This window comes from Punica granatum, chromosome 2 (genome assembly GCF_007655135.1).
Source record: "Punica granatum isolate Tunisia-2019 chromosome 2, ASM765513v2, whole genome shotgun sequence".
NCBI lineage: Eukaryota > Viridiplantae > Streptophyta > Magnoliopsida > Myrtales > Lythraceae > Punica > Punica granatum.
The window spans coordinates 4,825,658-4,848,935 of NC_045128.1; the positions used below are offsets into that span (position 1 = coordinate 4,825,658).

The window sequence follows — 23,278 nt, forward strand, 5'->3', positions numbered from 1 at the left end:
TCTCTGTTTTTGCAAAATTTTGAATTTCTCAAGTTGCCCAACACATCGAAGTAATCGAACTAAGCGTGCTCGTATGCATACCAGACAGGTTTTTTCACCAAGAGATGAAGATGAAGTGAGAGAGACGGAGAAAGCGATTTCATTTTCTTCATATTTGCTTTGTACATCCTACATGTACTGTACAGTTGCAGCAACAAATAATGGCCCGATTTAGATACCAAATAAAGAATCGTTGTCACTTTACGAATAATAAATCAAAGTCTGAACAGCAGCACATCATCTCTCAACGGATGCTAATATGAAAACCTGAGAAAAGCATTCTGTGTCACTTCCTATGCCGGACTGAAAATGTTCCAAAATCTCAGTCTCTCGTCCCCTAAAGCCGCCACCGTGCCCCTGTCTGGGCTTTGCTCCCTGTGGAGGAATCTGGACGGGTGGCCCTCCCCCTCTGCCAACTTCTTCATTGATGGGTACTTCCAAAGGATGAATCCGTGCTGCGCAAACCCGTGAGAGCTTAGCAGCACCGGTTCGTTCCTGTTCCACACCAGGGTGCACACCTGAGATCCCGTGTCAACTGAGTTCAGCATTGAGCCCCTTTTTGTGTTCCAGAACTTAATGCATCAATCAGTATTGCCCCCTCCAGAGGCGAGTAGGTTTCTCTTGAATGGGCACCAAGCGAGGGCTCGGACAGAGCCACTGTGTTCCTCGAACCTGTAGATCCACTGGTGAGTCAACGGACGGGACGAAGGTGACTCCGTCATCCATATCATGTCCCATATGTGCACAAGATTATAATCCCCGCCACTTGCTAGCTGCAACCCTGAACGTGACCACTTCAGCCCGCAGATATCCCCCGGTGCCCACTGTAGGACCTGACAAAGTGCTGTCTCGTCTGGAAGTTGTTGTTCACAATCTTACCGTCTCGCCCACTGGTCGTTAATATATGACTGTTCCAGGATAGTGAACTGACCCGCCCATTGTGACAAAGTCTCAAGGTCCCCAACTGCACGGAAAAAAAAGCACAAATCTCAGATACATAAAATTAAATAAGAAGAAACTTTAGTGCCAGGAGGCCATTAATCACAAACCTGTTTAAGAGCTTCGGCATCCCAGATCTGAACATGAGAGTAGGTCAAGCCAACCGCAAGGTCACGGCCATTGGCAGCCTAGCTGAGGCTCGTGATTGGCCCCTTTTCAGCGTTGACCATGACCACCTCCGTGATGTCAGAATTTGAGGCATTCCACAGGAACAAATTGTTCTCGAGACCGAGCTTTACAATGTTGCTTCCCCCCCAATCGAGCAGGTTCATGTAGTAGTCTTCAATCAGACCAGGAGCATCCAGATTCCGCTCAGGATACTGTCAACCACAACAGAACACATATCAGAAGCAGCGAGAATATACATATACATATACGTATACGTATTGGGATCTGCCATCGACACAAATACATAGGACATTAAAAAGAACACAAACTTGACTGGGGGTATGGTATCCTACCTTAGGAATCCGAGGTCAAGGCTTGGCAGGTCTCGACAGAGGCGAGATTTGTGCGAATGGATCATTGACGGCAGTGGTGGCTTGCTATTATTGAATGCCAAAATTCGGCCCCGGTTCAGGCCAAGCGCCTCCACTAACATCTCCTGGTACAGGGAAACCACCCCTCCGTTCTCTGTGCCCAGTTTCCCTCCCATGAGCATGAAGTGAGCATAATTGAAGTCCATGGCAGCCCCGCTCAGGATGAACCTGTCCATCTGTGTCCCACGTCACAATCAGAAAATTACGCTACAGGGTTTTATAAGGGTTTAAGATTTATGCGATTAGGAAACCCCTGAACTTATAAAATCATCAATCGGAAAATTAGCATTTAGGGTTTTGATTAATTACATGAACAGATGGAAATTGGCAAACAAGATTGAGAACTGGCCATTGAGATTTCAGGGTCCAAACCGATCATAGAACAGGCGAAGAAGACGAACGAGAACGGAAGCTGACTAAGATATCAGACAGCAGACATAGACAAGGAAGAGGGGTCTGGTCTGGTCTGGAGTGAATTTTACCGTGATCTACAAGCAACGAAGTTTTCCCTCCTTTTCCTTGAAAGCTGAGTTCGTTGCAATTTACAACTGTAGCCTGTCTTTCTTTACACAAGTACTCCCCCAACTATCAGATACTTACGCTTATGCCCCAAAAGTTCACGACTTTACAACTGTTGCCTCCTTTTTTTAATTTCGATATGTACCATGACATCCGAAAACTCAATGAGCCCCGACTAATCTAGTCGAGCTCGATTGACCCATTAAAGGGTAAAATCCTCTCAGCTTATATTTTTTTCTGTCTACATGAGTCGAACCTGAAATCTTACTTATTGGGAAAAAGCGCCGAACTAGTTGAAACTCAGGTCGGTATTGTTGCCTCCTCCTCTTTATATATAGTTTCTAGCTATAGATGTTATAGTCAAATAATTTTCTTTTTCCTCTTAAAAAATCATATAGATTAAATGCTTTCTTTTTTTGAGATATCACAAGATGTTAAATGGTCCTTATTCGTAGGTTAGTTTTCTTCTTCCTCTTAAAAGGTCATATAAATTAAATGCTTTCCTTTTCTTTTTTTTTGAGATATCACAAGGTGTTCACTGGGTACTCGGATGTTAGTTTGGCCATGACCATTGGTACATTCCAATTAGTTTCAAACCCCTCCTGCGGGAAGGTAATGCAAATGCACTGTTCCATACACATATAGAGCTCAGTTTATCAATTGCACTACACAACTCATGATCAAATGTTGTCCTTTTTTTTATCTAGGGATAGATAAAATGTTGTCTTTAATGATATGGAACAGTAATACCATTTATAAACTTTTGGTAATGTTAAAAAATTTATATTTTATTGTGTTTATGTATTATTGCTTGAACTTATAGGGCGCATTATGAAGTACTGAGACTAATTGCGTCAGAGTGTCAGCTTGGCCATGGCAATAAGGTTCCCATTAATTGAATTTATTTTACTGCTCGAAAGTAAATCTACAAGATTGAAAATAGAGGCCGCCCGGTTCACATTTCAAGAGAAAACTTCCAAAGAGATAAAACTGGTTTTTGGACATTTTAAAATTGAGAAAAAAAATTTAATACTAAATTATTTATTGAGAAAAAAATATCTATAAAATTGAAAATACAATTCAAAACGCCGTATAAAATTGTTTCCCACAAAATTTCTTCCATCTTGGCCTGCTAACTCTATGATCGTATATTCTCAAGTCCGAGCACAAACCGGGCGAAAACAACAATCACCGCTCAATTCTTCTGAAATCAACAGACTGAGTGATTCAATATCAGGCAAGCGAGCGCATGAATATCGTACTTGGGAAGTGAATCCTGGCTCAACATTGTACACTCGTTTGACCATACTTCAAACTATGAATAGAGTTCTATTTAGCACCTGAGAAGAGAGAGTAAAGGATGAATATCAGTAAATTGAGTGTCTCATAGGCTCCATATGTGAAAAAAAATTATGGTACCAAAAAAAAATGAATAAGAAAAAATGAACAAATATGAGGGAAAGAAAAATTCCACCAAGTTATAAGATATATACTCCTGCAAAGTTAAACTTGTCATTAAGTAACAAATAAATAAATCACATGCTATATCTAAATGGTAAACTTAGATGTTAAATTTATGTGTTTATTAGTACTTTGAAATAATTGTAATCCTTGTCAGTTGGCACGAATCACGATCTTTCATATTTACTTAAAATTTAGGTGGGAAATTAAGGGATATACAAGAAAGTGTCTTCGTTGCACGGGATATAGTAAGGCCGCCCATTGGATGCATGGTTGAAGTCGATAATGGATAAGGGAGTTAATTATAATTTCAGAGTATTTACATAAATAAACTGCCATGCCATGTAAAGCTTGAATTCTCATACAATATTCTTCTGCAGATTCTAAGGTTGCGTTTGGTTTCATAATAGGATTTTAAAATCAGATTTTGATTTTGAAAAGAGTGGTATAAATGGGGCCCACCATTTGACTTTGTATGAGTTATGTTGTTTTATTGTGAAAAAAAGTAGTATAAATGGGACCCACTCTTTGACTTTGTATGAGTTATTTTGTTTTGTAATGAGTAGAGTTAAGTTAGAATTGTAATTCTAAAATTATATCCTAAAACCAAACGGGGCCTAAATTCTTCTGCACAGCCATAACAGCACCATCCTCCTCCTCTCGAACATCCTCCATGCGCCTCGGAAGCACACTTCTCTCCTCTCTACTCTGCCACTAAAAAGGGGTTCAGCTTCCTCCTCGAATTTGCTACAAGCTCAGGCTTCCTTCGACCTTGGTTCCCTCCGACGAGGAGAGCGCAAAGCTCGAGGTCGGAAGAACCCCGAGTCCAAGATACATACAGGATCGGTGGCCGACGGAAGGGAGCCTACGGTCGACAACGGCAAGAGATAGCTGACTTTGCTCTTGTTGACTGGGAGAGGGAACGAATCACCCAGAAAAAGCACCGACAAGGTCCGAGAAGAAGTGAGCAGCGTCTTCTGCTCAAAGGTCACTTCACCGCCGCCTGCTCTACCGCTCGATCCCTGCAGGAGCAGGCAGGGACAGCATCATCATGGCCGCTGAGATGGCGGCCCTTGAGAAAACGGGCGATCGGCACTGTTTCCAGGTATAAGAGGCAGCAGAGGTGGAGGAGGACGACGAGGACGAGGCGTAGGACATGTAGCGAGAGGTGACCTCCCAGGCGCTGGGCCGGCGCGGATGGGGAAGAGCCCTGTCGGGATCGGAGGGGAGCAGAGGCGGCCTTGTATGGTTCGAGCGAGTCGTTGTCGCCTTGGGGTTTATCGTTGTTGACACAAGGAGATGAAGGAGAGGAGAGGTGGAGGAGACTGAGTGAGTGGGCGCAAATTTTGAAAGTTGAAAAGATATGGACTCTTTCTAAAAAATGAGTGGGCTAGCTTACATCATGTAATTCTCTAATTGGTGTAGTTCATATCTGATGTGATGATTTAAGAGGGACGGACTATATTGATGTTCAGTATTTTAGGACATTAAAAGGTGTGATGACGAAAACCTAATTGATGTAAAATAATAATTCGAGAACGAAACTAAAACCTACAAGGACTAAATTGATACATAAAATGATAAAATTGATACATAAAGGATTAAATTGAGCCAAATCCTCTGATTGAATAAGCGAAGGACCAAATTTACGTAAAGTCAATCAGTCAGGACGAAATAATTGATTTACTCTATAGTTGTCAATGGTGAAGATTACTACACACACACACACACACACACACACACACACATATATATAAAGGCTCCCAAAATAAATGCGATAAATTTGTTTCTTTTTTCTTTTGTTTATTTTTTATTTTATTATATTTGTAATTGTTTGCATATATAAAACCCGCCCATGGTTTCTCTCCACCAAAGTGAGGGTAATTGCTGTAGACCAAAAAATTCATACAGATTTATCATCTCTTGCTCTCGACCTTTTTGTCTTTATGATTTTTTGCACATTCATCCTATGAACTCTCCATGTCATTATTTAATGCAAGCAATGCCCATGGTTTATGATTTTCTGGCACATGACACATTCATCCTATGAACTGTCCATATCATTATTTAAAGCATGCAATGCCCATACCTAATAATAAATGTACCAGGCACGGGGAAGAAAACTTCTACCGTCTTTTAAGGGACGAATTACGACTTCATATATACCGTCTAATTAATTTTCTCTATGTATGAATCCCACAATAAAAATTCTTTTGACGATAGATAAAGGCCATAAACGGGATTGATCTATGACACATTGAGTCGAAATTATAACTATGGTACATGCAAGTGATTTATTTGTGTTTTTCAAGTAAATTACTTGATTTCAAATAACTTTTTATTTTTTTAACATAATTTACTTTAAGTAATTTTTTTTCATTCGTTTTAGTTATAAGTAAATTACGCATTGAAGTTCTTAAAGTGAATATATGAATGTATTGGACGTGCAATCTAAGTGCATGCATGATAGAATTTTCACATGAAACAGCCTTTTATGGGTAGATATCATTTTTATCTAAGTGAAGCTCTCGATACGGAAATATCATTTTTATTTGTTCTTATTTTTCCTTTTTGGGTAAATAAACGTGCAAAAGCTAGCCAACTTTTTTTTTCTTATATCTTTCATCTTGATTTTTTTTTTCGCTGTCAAGTATAGAGTTATAGGTACAACGACGACAATCAACATGGGAACATTATAACTTATACGTACTGGTTTATTTTACATGGAAAAACTTATTTTCCCGATTAAGAGTGAGAACCATGGGTGTAGAAAGGGCTAGATGGGATATGAAAAATAATTAAAAGTAAGAAAAATTCCACTGATAAACTCAGGACTTCTTAATTCTAGATCAAGAATAATGCCATTCCATTATATTCTTTTTTTTAGAATAACTTTTTGAAATGTGTGGTCCAAGAGATAAAGCTCCCACGTCCAAATCTTTTTTTTTTTTTTTTAAAAGAGGCAAATGACACATTTATTACCACATCTGTATTTTTCTTCCGCTTATATATATGTCTTTCGTTATAGGTTAAAGACTTATCATGTCTCACCGGATAAGAGAAACTACAAAATTCATCAGCAAAAGGTAAGAGGTGAAATACGAATTAGTTCATCAATATTTGTGAAAAAAGAAACCAACAAAAAATGGTTTGGACATGGGAGATTTATTTCTGGAGCAAATTGAACAACTGTGGTTTTAATTTAAGATAAACGGAAAATTATTTAAGAAAACGTCGGTTCGTTATCCTTTTCTTTTCAACTTAATTTCACCTTTTGATGTACAATTATTTTCAGCTTCATTATTAGTAGCCGATTTAGGTTTTTGATTTTCTTTTATTAATTTTTATTTTTGCTTGATTTAAACTCGATCACTTATCTAGCTAGAAAAAATGAAGGTAAAAAGCAATTTATCAGAGGAGTAACCACGAGACATATTTGGTGAGTTCGCAGGCTGTGCTCCAAATTGACAGACTTTTACATGCAGTGAAAGAGTTCGAGACGCACTAAAAGTACTTTGTAATCAGAATCAACTAGACGTTCTAACGGTAGGGCACTGTTCGATCTTCGAGAAAAAGGGAAAAAAATAAAAATGAAAAGAGAGAGATCTATGTTCTCATTTGTATTCGGCCCCATCCTATCAATCAAGGATGGATACAGGGGGCGCTTGTGGGATGTCGTCAGCCCCCTTAAACTCGGGATGCATTACAAAATTTTCAATATATCGTGTCCGATTTTTCATTTTTTAATGAAATTATTCTAATTCCCCCCACCTGTTGCCTTTACGATTTTACTACTAATTCTCTTTACCTCCACTTAAATTTCGATCCCCTTAGACTAAATTTCTAAATCCGTCCCTGCTATCAGTCCCACATCGCATTGAAGTAGGGTCAGCTGCTCAACGAGAGCATCTTTCCATCTTCTCAATTGTAACTGATGCGACTTTAGCTGAACACTCAGAATTTAATCATAAAAATGCTAAATCCATCTAAGAAGTTTGCCTAGCTAATAATCTTCCTAATACCACAGACATAAATAGTCCTCGAATGCTGTGTATATTATAACTAACTCATGTCATTATGAGTTGAATTTTTGAACTAAGAGGACTTTTTAAAGATTGATTATTAGAAGGATATATAACGTAATTTGAAGCTTGAATGAAGAGTATATGATTAATAATTACCACATAACAGCTGCTTATTTCCACATAAATAGCTACTCTCTATCGGAAGCTATAAAATTAAGATCTCTTTATCATAGAAAAAACAATAGAGACAGAATTGGACTGAACATTCGTATTAGTGGAAACTATGTATGAGAAACCAGTGAGCTCAATAGGTTATTGCTCCTAACGTTCTCATGAATTAACTCCATGATAAGCGTGCAGCCGGGACGTGATATTTAGGAAGGCCTCCTCTTTGCACGGAATCGTGAGGCCGCCCACGGGATGGTCGAACCCGAACTCCTCCTCAGCTTTGGCGAGCAAGCCCTGGAATGAGGGGTGGTTGAGATAAGAGACCGGGACCAAAAACCTCTTCCGTCTATGAACCGTTGACTGGTCATCGTCCTCCACGTACACCGGCACATGGCCCCTTGGCACGCGATGGCCTGAAGTCGGGCTTCTCCTGGTAAACGACTGCAGCTTCAGGACTTCCTTTGCGGTCGCACTGATGGATCTCAAGTGGATACCCATATGAGATTGAATATATGTGGACTTTTGTATAGCTATAGCTTTTGAGGAAATTCGTATAGGACGAGATAATATATGTAAAGAGGATGATGAATATGATCGATGTTGCTGAAAGTTGTGGAGTTACAGGGCCCTTATATAGGACAGACGTAATTGACATATTTATATATATATATATATATATATTTTTCTTTTCCGTAGAGAGAGATGAATAGTCTTAACAGTCTAATAAATAAATGGGCCTTTATCAACATGAAATGGTTAATGATGTTCGGTACTTATTATTATTCTTAAATAAAATTTCGGGATCGAGTTCTATGAATTGAGAAAATTCACGTCGGAAAAATTTACCCCTTAATGAACTCACTTAATTTTAAATTGAAATAGTCCTGAGTGATTGGATTTTTAGATATAACGCCAAAAAAAAAAACAAACGGGGCTGGGGGCCGAGCGAGAAGGTCGAGGGTAGGAGAATGAGGGCCCCCCCACCCTCTCCTCAGAAGTTTCACATGGCTTTGCTCATCAATTTCCTATGTCCTTTTCTTTTCCCCCCCTTAAATAATCAGTTTCTGAATCTATTGATGGACTCAATGCTAAACTCATCCCAAATGTTGCTTAAAGTTTATGTGAATCTGGTATGAGATAAGAAAAGAGAAAATAGTAGAGGTATCCATGAAGTTTTAACTGACGATTAGAGCCGAAATCGGAATAATCTTGTAATGATTTCAAGTTAATTAGTGCGAGTATTGCTGCACCTAATTTCCTTTCTCTTAGGCAAAGTTTTAGCTCTATGAGTCCACATCAAACATGATTTACTACTCGTAAAACATGATGTAGGTTTCTCTTATTGTTTATAGAGTCTATCCCATAATAGTTTAATAAAGGCAGTAGATAGATCAAAGTTCACTCTAGCTAAGTACCATTTTTAACAAAATGCATGCGTGCATCATTCGAAACTATGCTCACTTTTGTGTTCATTAGACCTTCAAATAGATGCAACATCGGTCTCGCATATGGATATGGCCCTAGAGGGTTCAAATTCATGTATCCATGCACGCATGTGTCATGTAGACCATCGCTCAGACTGCACAAATCCGTAAATGTAGATCTAGCATGAACTTTGATACGTACATAGTATATCAATTGACTTGATGGTTATCAACATACATACATTAATGCTGCGGGTACCATTATATTACATATATATATCCATCCAATCCAATCCGACAATCATATGCAAGGGGGAGAGACACAGACCCATTCCGTTTCTTTACAGACAGAAAGATATCTATAAATATACACACATCACGAGCAGAGATCGATAGAGAGTTAAGGCTCAGTTGTCAAATGGGAGATTGAGAAGTTTTGTTTGGTTTCTTTCTGAAAACCAGCGGCCGTACCCCCCGAAACTTCGGAGTGGAAACATAAATATATTGTTTTCCTTTCTTTGTTTTAAATTTCCTTCATTTAATTCCAACCTTCTGAATAAAGGGCCACTAGGCCACTAGCGTAATGACGCACGCTTTCGTTTGATTAATATTGTAGATTCAATATTTCCATTTATTAGTTACTAAAATTTCTATTTCATTATATTAAATCCATGAGGTCACTCTTATAATCGAAAAAAAATTCCAATTTTCTAAAATATCACACGAGTCTAATTTAAGTTTGGAGCCAAGGTGAGAAAGGGGGTATAACTCAGTTGCACATAGCTACACATCCTCGTCTGTTAACCAAAATGTTGCGGGTTCGATTCTCGAGATGAAACTATCCGTACTCATTTAATAATTATTCGAATTTCTATTTTATTATACTAGACACATGAGTTTATTTTATAACAAAAAAAAAATGGAGCTAGCTTCCCCACTATATGGTTTGAATTTGGATAACCCAATTGCCAGTTAACTAGGGATACCATCATCTTAGTGGTGTAGCCAAGAGATATTGATTGCATCCTATTTCTCAGTATATATATATATCCATGTCCAATAGTACTATATATTAAATTCTCACCTCATCAGGTATCTCATTGAGTTCTTTAAAAGTCAATAGATCTTTGGTTACAACAATCCGCTGCATGGCAATTGATATTTTTTCAACCCAATTGGGAATAAGACAGGAGTTTTGGGTCAATCATTTCATGAGGCCGTCAGACGACTCAGACGTACTTTCGATGCCCTCGCAGAGGAACTGAATAATACTATTAGAATACTAGTGGCATGTGAGAGAAAAAAAGAAAAAAAAAACTTAATGATTTTGGCGCGGAATCTCCATGAATATATATATATATATATGTCGAACATAATTTCCTTTACCAAATCAAAGCATATGTTGAGAAATGTGGCATAGCAACTCCCGTTTGATTATTAAGAAATTTCAGATTTGATTCTCGCGGTGAAATTATTTGTGTCCTTTTATTAGTAATTAAAAATTTTAATTAATTATATTAGATTTATGAGCCACTGAACCTTCCTTATAATCGAAACCTATATATAGCCACCATGACATGTATATGTCGAAACTGTTAAGATGAGCCATAAAAGGGTCATAAGGGGTTGGAGTGTTCCAATAGGATATGAAAGAATCGGTTTGTCGGCGGGAGGAAGTGGTGGCCAACTGCAAGATACCCCCGCGGCGACTCCCAAACTCCTCTAGGCCTGCACCGCAGTTCTTTTTGTTTCATCCTTCTTGTTCTCTTTATTTTCCAAAAACAATTTTTTTTATAATTATAAAAAAACGAATGGAAAATCTAGCAGTTTTGATTGAAAGTTAACGGAAAGATTGAAACTAGGAGGGAGGTTGAGGATGAGACAAAATCATGTAGTCCAACAATATGACCTAAGCGATGTTTTCTCTATACAATTTTAGTTAGTAATTCAATCGGATCTAAAATTCCAGGTTTAACTCGTAAAGGTCGAGTTTAATAGTCTATTGTTCGAACTGATCAAGTATAATTGGATCAAACTCGAAGTTGGTTTATAAATCCAATAAATTTGAAGCTTGAAAACGTACGAAAGAAAGAAGCTGGGCCGAGCATAGCCCAAGCTCTCGTGTCAAACAAAGGATACCCTTGATTGTTCTTGAAAATTGAGATTTTTCTTCTTGGGAATTTGGGACATTAAGTGACGCACATCAATAATTAAGATTTTTCTAAAACTTTTATAACATGATAATATGTCAATTGAGCGATTTCTTTATCATATTTGGCTTCTCACAGATTAGAACGGATGAGACTTTATGTATTGATCCATGGATAAATAATTTGCAGAACAATACCGGTGCGTTTGGTTTCGGAATTAAAATAACTTTGATTTTGATTGTGAAAAAGGACAAATGAGATGAGATTATAAATTTAATTTGGGAAACGTGTGTTTTTGTTGTGTAGTGTATTGAGTTAAAGTTAAAATTAAAATTTTTGACTTGGAAAATGTGTATTTTTGTTGTGTAGTGTGTCGAGTTAAAGTTAAAGTTAAAATTTTTGTGATTTTAACTCTGATTGTACATATCCATGGTGAACTCCTACATAATGATTATTTAGTCCTCTCCAATTGTTATGTGAATCTAATTGCTACATGATTCAAGTGATTCAATACTTCATCCTCTTAAATAAGGTCTTTGATTCAAGTCTTGTGAATGAAGAAAATACATTATTGCAATAATTTTACCCCTTCAATGGGTCGACTCGGCTCAAACTAGATTATTTGTAATATGTTAGACTTCTAAAAATGAGAGCATGGGTGTGCGGGTTTGGGAGCTATTTTTTTTCACGATACTCGAACTCTACCTCACTGGGATAAGTTCCAAAATTTTAGAACCAGACTCTACCATGTTGGAACCTAGAATTGGAACTTATTAGGAACCTTAATTATACTATAGATTCCGGGTACTTTGTTGGAATCTGTACTTTTTTTCTCTTCAAGCACAATAAATGAAATAATTAACTAAAATCGAAAAGATCTCATTCACAATCGTGCAAAACAAATAAATGTCGACATAAATTAATCTGATCACATTCATCCACAGAACTAAAGGATTTATGTAGTTCTTTTTAGGATTATATATAGACCAAACAAATATGCAACTAAAAGATTATGTAATTATTTAGCAAAAAAAGGATGATGTAACTCTTCTTAGTAGATAAAGCAAATAAGTTCTTCTTAGAATTCTATAGCTACTATATCGCATATAGAGAATTATGTAAATGTAAAATAATTTTTTAAGAAAAAAATATAGGTCATGGGTACTGGTTCCGTGGATACCCTATATGTTGGAATCGGAATTGGAACATATTTTCGCCGATTCCTTAAATTACTATTCAGACCCTACCATATTTTTAATTGGAGTTACTCGGATCCTATCCTAACGGATATGTTCCAATCGCTTTCTAGTATACACAGTATCAATGCACACCCTAAATGAAAGTACTGAGAAAAGAAAAAAAGGTCAATCTGATTATTTAATTATATTTTATGATGCAAATCAATCTAATGAGTCCTAACGTAGATTTTTTTTATTTAAACCAAGTACAATCCCCTGAAATAAGTATATAAATTTCTATATTGATGATAATTAATAGGAGATGTGGGACGATGCGTTGTGAATCTCGTGCGATGAAGATGCTCGATACATAAATATATATATATATATATATATATATATGAATTCATTAAATTTTCTGGCAACATCATTTTCACTTGTCATTTACTAGGAAGGACAATCATGAGCTCAACTTGGAAAAGGAAGGACCTCTAAAACAAATAGTGCAATAAATAGCAATTTCTATTTTCTAATAGGAAATGTCATAATAAATAAATTATATGTAATATTTATTTTTAAAAAAAAAAGTCTTAGCCCATGGTTTTGCCTCTACACTTGCTGGGTTTCTTGGTGAAGTCCAGCGTGACTTTAAATATAGTGATAGTATTTTGCTAAATTTAGATCGGTCCGGAAGTCCTGAAATTGACAGTGTGTTTAGTTTTACAGTTGAGTTTTGATTTTAATTGAATTGTAATGATTGTGTTGTTAAATTATGAGAAAAAGTGTGAAAAAGTAAATTGAGAGAATTTAGTATTAAAAATTAAATTGAGTACAATAGAGTTATATGTAAATTTATGTATGAGATCTGCCTTTTTGACTTTGAAGAGTTGATTTTTATTATGTAGTGAGTAGAGTTAAAATTAGAGTTAAAATTTTAAAATTCGATTGCGAAATCAAACGGAGGGGTTGTTCTCTCTGCCTTATGATTGAGTTTCAGAGCACTGATTTCATGACCTGCCCCCGCAATCTTTCCTATTTAATGCATTATTGCCCATACTGCTGAAGAAAAACTAACATATTATATATCACTTTTCATGCATGTTCACGTGCTCTTTCATCACATCTTTTCGAGTCACATGTGCATAATGTAAACTATCATGAAAAGCTCATATATTATATGGGGACTGAACTCACCAAGAAGATCTCTCATCGGGGTGGAATTATGTGATAACATGGACGTAACAATAAAATTGTAATAATTAACAATATACATGATAGTGATAATTTTTACTCTAAATTCGCAAGATTTGCGATCAGTCACATCTAGCACCAATATATACTTATGTGTCCACAATATGGTACTCCGATATGTAAATATAAATTATCACACTAAACCCATTTAACCAACGATTTCTTTCTTAAAACAGGACGATTCAATATTAGTTCAAAGAATTAATTAATAGCCCGTTTAGGACAAATTGCTCCTTTTCTTTTTCCCTTCATGTTCATCAAACTGACTTTCAATTCATGGTTAGTCATGTTCTAAATACGTTTCAACAATTAACATGAGTTGATTCAAGTGTGTTTCGACGTTTGTTTTTCTTATGTAGGGTCTTCGAGTTTGAGTGTTGTGAGTGGAGAAAATCCATTTTTAGAAGAGCATTACTCAACTCGAATCTGAATTAGTTGAGATTTATTGAGTTTCTACGGAAATAAATTTAACACAATCCAAAGGTTTGGATATCCCACTTGGGCCAGTAGTTAAATATAAGCTTTATCAAACAATATTTATATTGACCATATGCACACAAATTAATATGCGACGAAATTAAGGGAAAGCAACATATACATATATTTATATTAACAAAATATGGGCAGAAGATGTAAGATTTATTTATTACTGTTAGTGTAATTAACAAATTATTAAAACACACAATATTATTTTTTTGGGACAATAAAACACACAATTTTGTTAGAAAAGATCAAATTCCCAGTTCATATATATTTGGCATTTCTCTGTTCTTCTGATAAGTAACTCATTGATTATTCTGAAGCTCTAAATCTGATGATGATGAGGTTCTGAAAAGAACATATTTATCTACGGGGCACTGGGCAGTACTTCTGCAATATATCTCATGATTGAGTATAATTAAGAAATGGCTGCTGCAGTTTTCTATTTTATTAGTTGATTTGCACGTTCTTCGTCCCTTTAAAATATGAACTATTTATATATGCATAGATATATATATATATATGTATATTTATATATAGTACAATATAGCTTGATCATGGAGATCGAATAATTTACTCAGATGCATGTGAGCAGTTCCAGAATTTGAAATCAGTGCCCCAGGAAATGCCAAGGCATTTATATATAGGGGGAGCTACAGCAACAATAGTTTACCCCCTTATGATTTATATATGCACATTTATTTGCAACTAAACGAGTTATTTTTTTAGAAAATGGGTTTAGTACACTAGCACAAGTTATGGATTTAGAACCAAAGATTTCGGATCCATTCTTATTAGTGGGATTTTCTCATACACGTCCCTCCATTTTACTTTTCATATTATTTGTATTGAACCCATAAACTTTTCTTATTATCAAAAGAAAAAGAAATTTTTTAATCTCTCTATAAATATATATATTTTTGTAAATCCTCTACCAAAGAATTTTATTTTAAATTAAAAATACCTGATATCAATTAATTAATTTTAGTTATGAAAACTATATGCCTCCAAACGGTTCCGAAAGGTTTTGGTCTATAATAATTAACTTATATTACTACATAGAGAAAGTTAATAGACAATTTTAGCCTTCAAATTGTACAAAACAGAAGCACATTTCCTATTCCTAATAAGATGTTTCATAGCTGGCTCTGGCTCTGGCTCATGGCTACACTCTCCTTTCTGTCATATTAAGTTGGATAAAATCATAGTATATTATCAAAAGAGCATTTTCTGCGATACATATTCTTCGCAAAGATATGGCATATATAGGAGTGATAAACGAACTTAAGTGGGATGGATCGGGGGAGAGGGCTGAGGGAGACAATTGCCGCCTTCCCTAAATACTTGTATATTTGCTTCCTCAAAGATCCGATCCCCTCTTACTCAAAATCCTAGGTCCATCCTCCCTCCTCGTGTATTTGGTAAAATTATAATTTATCAAGTTATTTGCAATGATTTATTTCTTTTTTCAGTTACAAATGAGACTCATATGTTTAATATAAGAAAAATGGAAATTGATGGAGTCGGGATCGAGCTTCAAGTCCTGATGATCTTCAAGATCCGATTTGCACGAACAACACTCCAAGCTAACCTGCATGAAGGGACGTCGAGGGTGTTCCTCAATTTTTCCCTCCGATGCTTAAGTCAATCTAGGGTTTATTTCAGTATTGCATTCACCAGAGACAGCGTACCTGACATGCTTATATAGGAGAGATGATATATTGAGATATTTCCGAGATACTCGGGTAGAAATATATTTAGTGAATATTTGATGATATGAACTATTCTTACTGAGAAAACACGAAAGATTATGCTACATGTCCTAGAGATACTCGACTAGGCCCAGCCTAGCCGCTGGCTTGGGCCTGTTGGGCCTCGTCGCTTACTCTTTTGCCTGATGGGCCAGCATCACAGACTTGCATGATGGGTCTGGACTCGGGTCGCTGGGTCCGGAGTCCATCAAAAATGAAAACTAAATAAAAGGCACATGTAATTCCACTAATGAGAATATAATATCGAATATCTTATACTACACCTCTTTCTCATTCACCAGAACCTATTTATTTGTTTATTTTAATGGCCAGACCGTATCATCTTTTTTATTAGCATCCTTGATTGTATTGAACTGTGCAGGCTCCTGTTTTTGGCAAATTCGTAAACTATAATAGTTTTCAAGCATTTCATTGCCAATTCATTTACCATGCATGTTGATTGAAAACTATTTACATATATGATGAGAACTAAACCATCCATTAGCTGATGATGATTTTGTAATCTTTCATAAGGTAAAAACCATCCATTTACAAATTCCGTGTAGCATTTACACAGAAAGAATTAGCAAAGAGCCAAAATGTTGCAAAAAAATTAAAGAGACGCACTCTCCCTTTTGTGTCCCTTACTCCGCCTCAAGATTATTCCGGTTTGTTTACGCGGAACGTTTTCTCATGATCAGCAATTTAAGGCTGACGTTAGGCTGATGAAGTATTCCTCACTGCACGGGATCGTGAGGCCGCCCATGGGGTGGTCGAACCCGAACTCCTCCTCAGCCAAGTTCAACAAGTCCTGGAACAAAGGGTTCTTGAGGTACCATAAGGGGACCACAAACCGCCTCTTCATCTCCCCAACATAGACCGCAAAGTGGCCCTTCGGGACGTTACTCGTGGTGGTGAGAGCCGCCCGGATTCTCTCCGAGAGGCTCCGGTGGAACTTCTTGTGCTGCTTTCTTTGGCCCATGTGCTGCTTTCTTTGGCCCATGTTCCCCATCTTCAACTGGATTCCCATAAATGTACAAAATCTGGATGATCAGTTGGACAAGAAAGCAGAGCTAGAGAGAGATTGTATTTAAAGAGAAGGGTTTTAGTTTGACTGAGGGAAAATGTTGGGTTGATTGGTCAATTTCGTCTGATCAGAAGCAATATATATAGAGAAAGGTGCATGTGGAAGAGAACCTTTTTAAAATGTTTTGGGGATAGGATTTGGAGTCCAATAGGGCGAAGTTTTTTAAACATATCAGGTGAGATAATAGGTTAAGGACCACATGGTTTTGCCTTATTTGTCTAAGACATGGTGTCCTACCAACCTCTTTCTCTTTTCCTCTTTCTATTTTTCTCTACTAGCTACCCCATCAATATATATCAAGTACCATAGGACCATAGCTGGTGGTCCATGTCGTCCCTTCCCCGAAAAATGTAATTTGAACATAAAACAGTTCCTGAACAGATGCTAATGTTTCAATGACAACTCAATGTTTCTCTTTTCGAATTGAGATGTTCGAATATCTTGATACTGACATATCCAACTGAAGAGCGCTTGTTTTACATTATACTTTCAATATGACTACAAAGATCGTCTGACCGGGTTGATATCTATATCCAAGACCTTTGATTTCAAATTCTGTAGATTCTGTCACAGTGGTATGCTGTTAGCGGTATAATGACGTCTAAAATGAACCTTACCAGCTCGAGGAACATAAAATAGAACATGTGCCTGCAGGGGCCTTGTGCAGCTAAAGGGTTGTGCAAAGAGTCAAATTTCACATGGAAAAATGGAAAAAAAATAAAAATTCTAAAGTTTATAAAAAGATTGGGTATCACAACTTACAAGTTCAAGCTTTTGAGTTGGAGATGGACTAAATCTCTTATAGACTTAGTGGGAATTTTATAAGTCGTGCATAATTTTGTTTGACCAGAATGAGGGCTTTTGATGTTGGGCATTTTCTTGACAAGGAAACCTATTGAGATCATCAATAATATTTAAGTGTTCGTGGGTTTTGCTTTGAAGCTTTGAACTTAGCCTTGATTTCAATCCATTTTAGTGCCCAACAGCAAAGACCCCATGACCCTATTTGGAATAGGGTACTGACCCTTAGAAAGGGTAGGGCCCCCGAGTCACTTCCTCCACGGGCCACGACCAGCTTTGGAGAGACAAAGGTCTCCACTTGCATTTTGTAATTAACATTCTATAATGTTTTAACTTGCTCTTACCTCTGTCCTTCTAATTGGTCTTTGGAAACTGTTACCAAATTTCAAAATTTACAATTTTGTGGATTTGATCGGGTTCGATTAACGAAGTAATTCAAGGTCTCATATTTTACAAGTTCGTGCACTGTATAGATCCTTGCTAATATTAATATCATTTATATGAGTTTGGAGAAGAGTTCTGCATTTACTTGATTATGTGAATTTATCGTTTTAGATTGACAATAAATTACAAATAGAAAAAGAAATCTATAGAGAAGGGTGTATTGCATTAACATACTGTTGAGAGTTAAGTCCCACATCGAAAATATAAAAGGAATTCCACAAGTTTATAAGAGATTGTGTATTACAACCTATCAGCTCGAGTTTTTGGGTTAGAGATGGGCTCAATCGCTTATAGGCCTAATAGAAATTTTAAACATATGCTTTTGTATAGCAACCTACAATTGCAAATTCAGTTCTCGTAGTGCCAATCCATAAATATAGTTGGAGAGAAAAGAAGTAAATTATATCAAAAATTGCAATTTGATGTTATATTATTATCCGATAAATCTTAATATGCCATGAATTTAGTGCAGTGCACACACCTCGTGTAATAATTATATGAGATTTCAGATTTGATTCCCGTGAACAAAATTACTTATGCCCTTATCTGAGACTCTTTGCAATTGAAAAAAAGAAGAATAAAAGTTAGATACCCCGTTGGCCCATATTTTTTTAAAAGATAGCACATATATATATATATATATATATATATATCAATCAGTGAAAAGATTGGACGCACCCACAACAATTTTGATGCGAAATTTGAAAATATTATGCAAAACCTGCAACGAGTAGTGTTCCTCCAAATTATAATTTCTATAGCACTTAATGCTTTATTTGTAGGAATTGAGTTTATGTATATATACTCACAAGGTGGTTTTCAAGCATGCTCAAAATGTCATTCTAGGAGAATAAGCTGCTCTGCTTTCCGGGGTTACGGGGACACTCATTGCGAATGATTTCCCTCCCCATGTCTCGGATCGTATTGTGCATCTCCAATCGGTTCTCCGCTGCAATTTCGATAACGCTTCTTTTGAAGAGGTTTCGCAAGCCAAACTCGACACATAAATCACATGCCTCTGCTCTCTTAACTACGTGACCCTTATCCCAGCCAACGAAGAAGCATGCAATGTCGAGGAATAATTCCTTCTCATTGTCACTCTTGAGTGCATCATAGCTTATTTCCAAGTATTTTTTGTACGTCACCATGAGGAGTCCCTCTTAGGTGGTCGAGCGCGCTCTTCCATTCTCCCACAGTTAGATCGAGCAAGAACGAACCCAGTACTTTGAGAGCGGATGTAGGCCTTTACAGTAACGAACCGCAGCTTCTGAAAGCTTATTGAATTCTTCTATGATATTTTTCTTTCTTTTCAGTTGACATATGGAGAGCTAAAATATTCTATGTCACAACTGAAAAGGCCCGCCTTGCCGTCGGATCAGGAGCATTTAATTTCACTATTCTAATTAGGTTGTTGACTATATTAATTTGATTATCCATTCTATGCACTCTTGGTAAAATAAGTTATTTAAATCGACTTTTTTTTTTCCTTGAGTATGCCAATTGCCGATGGAATATTTGTATGGATATACCATAGTTTTCTGTCCTCGACAATTATTTACTATATTAATCATTCAGGGCAAAAATGGCATCCTATAGCTTCTTTTTTTTTTTTTGGGGTTGGGTGGGGGGTATATTGCGTCGCATCCTTCGTCACAGTTTTGCTGAAAATTAAGCAGTTATACAACTACATTTTGATACAGAAGAAGCAATAAATTGTGCAAAACGCTGGGGATCTACACGGCTTTGTTACGTCCCGGATTGTGGATCTGTAGGACCTTCCGATCCCTATGTTTTTCTTCACTAGAAGATCAATTGGACCATAACTTTCCAAGATTTACAATGTAATCCTTTCTCAAAAGAATTGGAAAGTTCTTGCCTATGTCTCTTCTCATTATGAGAAAGTCTTACATGTAACGAAGTTCACGTGACAAAATCACAATCCTCTAGAATATTTTAATTTATATTTGTTTTTAGAAATATCACAAAAATAGAAATTTTTAAGTGTTCTGTGATTTTACCACGAGACTCCATTACATATAATCATTACAGACTGTTTCATCAAAGATCAATTACTGACATTCATATATAACACATACACACACATATATAGAGGCATATTTGCTATTGTTGGGTGGGGGGGGTGGGGGGTTTGGGGTTGGGGTTTATGGATGTAATAGTTCAGTTGATCCTGACATAATTAAGCTCAATGGATGCATGGAAAATTGAATGCTTTATGAAATTTGGGATTTCCTTTTTAATTTTATCCATTTATTTAAATAAAACTTTAAATCTCTTAATTACCAAGTAAATGTTTGTGCCATTTGTACTTCACCCCTTTCTTATTTTATCCATTTATTTATCTTTAGTGATTTTCGTGCACTGCATGTGTTTGGCCATGCATCGGGGGTCAAATCTTCATGATCGTGATTATAATCTCCAGTACGTAGCTGCAATTTGAAGAAGATTCTCAAAATCTACCGAAGTGCTTCAGTTGCATGCATGTGGCAGCTGCTTCATTAGCATTTGACAATCTTGATTCAGATATTTTATTATCGAGTACTTTTTCCTCTTACATACATATAATACAGATATCACCATAATATATACAACATATATATAATATGAATTTTATTTTACCCAGAAAAATATAATATGAATTTTTTTAAGAAAATAAATTGCTAAATCAAGAATAAGAATCGGATACTCGTCTCTAACTGTCATTTAAAGTGTATATATATATATATATATATATATTTGGGGTGAATAAAACATAAATCTTTTAACAGAAATATCGTAGATGTACGCTTAGGACAAATTAAAAGTTACGAAAGTAAACATTCATATAAATTAATGAGGATGTAATATGAAATGCAAAAATACATTTCCTGTATGTTAAAGAGAGAAAATCACATTGGCATCTTATACTATCCTCTTTCTTATGAGCTTCTTTTTTTAAACGTGCATTTTATAATATTCAATAATTAAATATACATGTCCTATATTTATTTTAATCTAGCTAATTTACACATGACGTTTTTATTATAATATTCAAGAATTCTTTGAAAAAATATTTGTTACCATCATGAAAATGTATTTACTCGTCAAGATTTTCATCTTTTGCTATGGTTATAGTAGATAAAGAATAAATTTTAACAAAATAAACTATAAAGTTGATCGGAAATAATAACTACCAAATTCGTAATAGGAAATGATATTAGCAGTGAAAGTATGTTTCTCTGAAGATTGTAAAATAATACACGTAAATAGTAGCGAGTATGATCTCAATGAATTAACTAAGATGGGATGGAAATTTTTTTACAAAATATAATAAAATTAAAAAAGACCACAAGAAGCAAAGAAACTAATCTATTCATCGATTTTTGTGTTTAGGGCGTTTTGATGAGTATAATAATGAGAAGGTTCGAGCTAAAAAAATGGAACAAATTATTTATTATCTTTTTTTATGAATTAAATCAATTCATTTATTTTTTTAAATATGAATAATAGAACAAAATGGGTATATTTAAGAAGTTTCTTTCTTGTCCCTTTTATTTTAGTAAAATCAAATAAATATAAAATATAACAAAGTAAATATTAAAATATGTGGGCAAAAAAAAAGGCCCAAAGTTAGAGGCCAATGGGCTCTCTTGCTTCACAGTTATGGATTACGTAAGAGTTTATGGGCCGGACTGAAACAAAGCCCATTACAGCCTTCAGACAGATGCCCTGGTCGAGCGTGTAACGGTTTTTTATCGAGTTGCTTGCCATCCAATACAAGTAAAGTTAACTTTCATTTCAAGACAGAACTTACTCTGGCTCCATCTGTTTCAAGGACATAAATTCCCGGGGAACTTCCCTTCTGCTGGCGGAATCAATTTCATGACAACTAAGTGATGCCGGAGATGTTAAGTGTGCTTGTTTCAGGCCCCCTCTGTTTGCTTGATGATGCTTGGAGGGTGGCCATGCAGCACGGCTCCATTGATGAAGTTTTGATGAATGCTACAGTGGTTTTTGCGTCTCGGGTTAATTGATTATTTGCAGTGGATAAGTTGAGCTTCGCTGACCCAAATAAGTCTTGCCTGGTTGAGAAGTAAATTTGGGAGACCCTTATTATATATCCCTTTCATCAGGGTCTTATCATAGTCATCTGAAAGCCAATGATAACATCTTTCAAAGTAACTTAGTCGGAAAAGGAGCATTTGGTTTAGTCTTCGAAGGAATTATTCGTGAGGATGAAGCGAGACTGATTATCGTGGTGCTTAACCAGTTCAGGAGAGAAGCGATCGAGTGCTTCGTGACTGAGTGAGGCTCTGAGAAATATCTGGCATCATAACCTCAGCAAGGTTCTCCGGACATGCTGGTGTATTGATAACTGAGGAAACGAGGATTTGGGTTCAATAGGAGCCTCAAGAATTGGCCGCATACGTCTGATCTCGAAGAGGATGAGTCTACTTCACAGGTTGAACATCGCGGTTGATATTGCCCATGCACTGGACTATCACCATGATAAGATTGCTACATCATCGAAAAGAAACTCCATCATTAGGTGTTATAGGAGAATACAGATTTTCTTTGCATTCCAAGGAAATCAATGTTTTCATTGTCAGATGTCTCGGTTTGACATACCGAATACATTTTAGATAATATGCTTCCTAGTTTGAACGGACCACACATGCTAGGTCGGTAACAGGCATCATTCTAAAAGATTGCGTGTTTTCTCATCTCTTTGAAGTTCGACCAAAACCTTATCAGAAAAGCATCACATGAACTGATCCAGCATTCCCCGACTTTTTATGTGGATAGAATGTGGATATACATCTGATACACGGATTAGTCTCTTCCTCCCGTTTTCTAATCCGGAATGGTCTGTTGGAACCGAGGCACAATATTAATGGCAATAGCCAGTAGGCCACACGGTCTGCACGCTGCGCAGCATGGAAAATGCTCCATAGAGAAAATTAA

The 23,278-nt window shown here is 36.3% G+C and overlaps 1 protein-coding gene and 1 pseudogene across 1 annotated transcript; both read right to left on the minus strand.

The window, feature by feature from the left end:
* Positions 1-157: 157 nt before the first annotated feature.
* LOC116197397 lies at positions 158-1,753 on the minus strand (annotated as a pseudogene).
* Positions 1,754-16,524: 14,771 nt separating this feature from the next.
* On the minus strand, positions 16,525-17,127 carry LOC116198046 (auxin-induced protein 15A-like). The gene has a single exon (XM_031528357.1). The coding sequence runs from the start codon at positions 17,012-17,014 to the stop codon at positions 16,682-16,684; it is 333 nt and encodes a 110-aa protein (XP_031384217.1). The 5' UTR covers positions 17,015-17,127; the 3' UTR covers positions 16,525-16,681.
* Between the last annotated feature and the right edge of the window lie 6,151 nt (positions 17,128-23,278).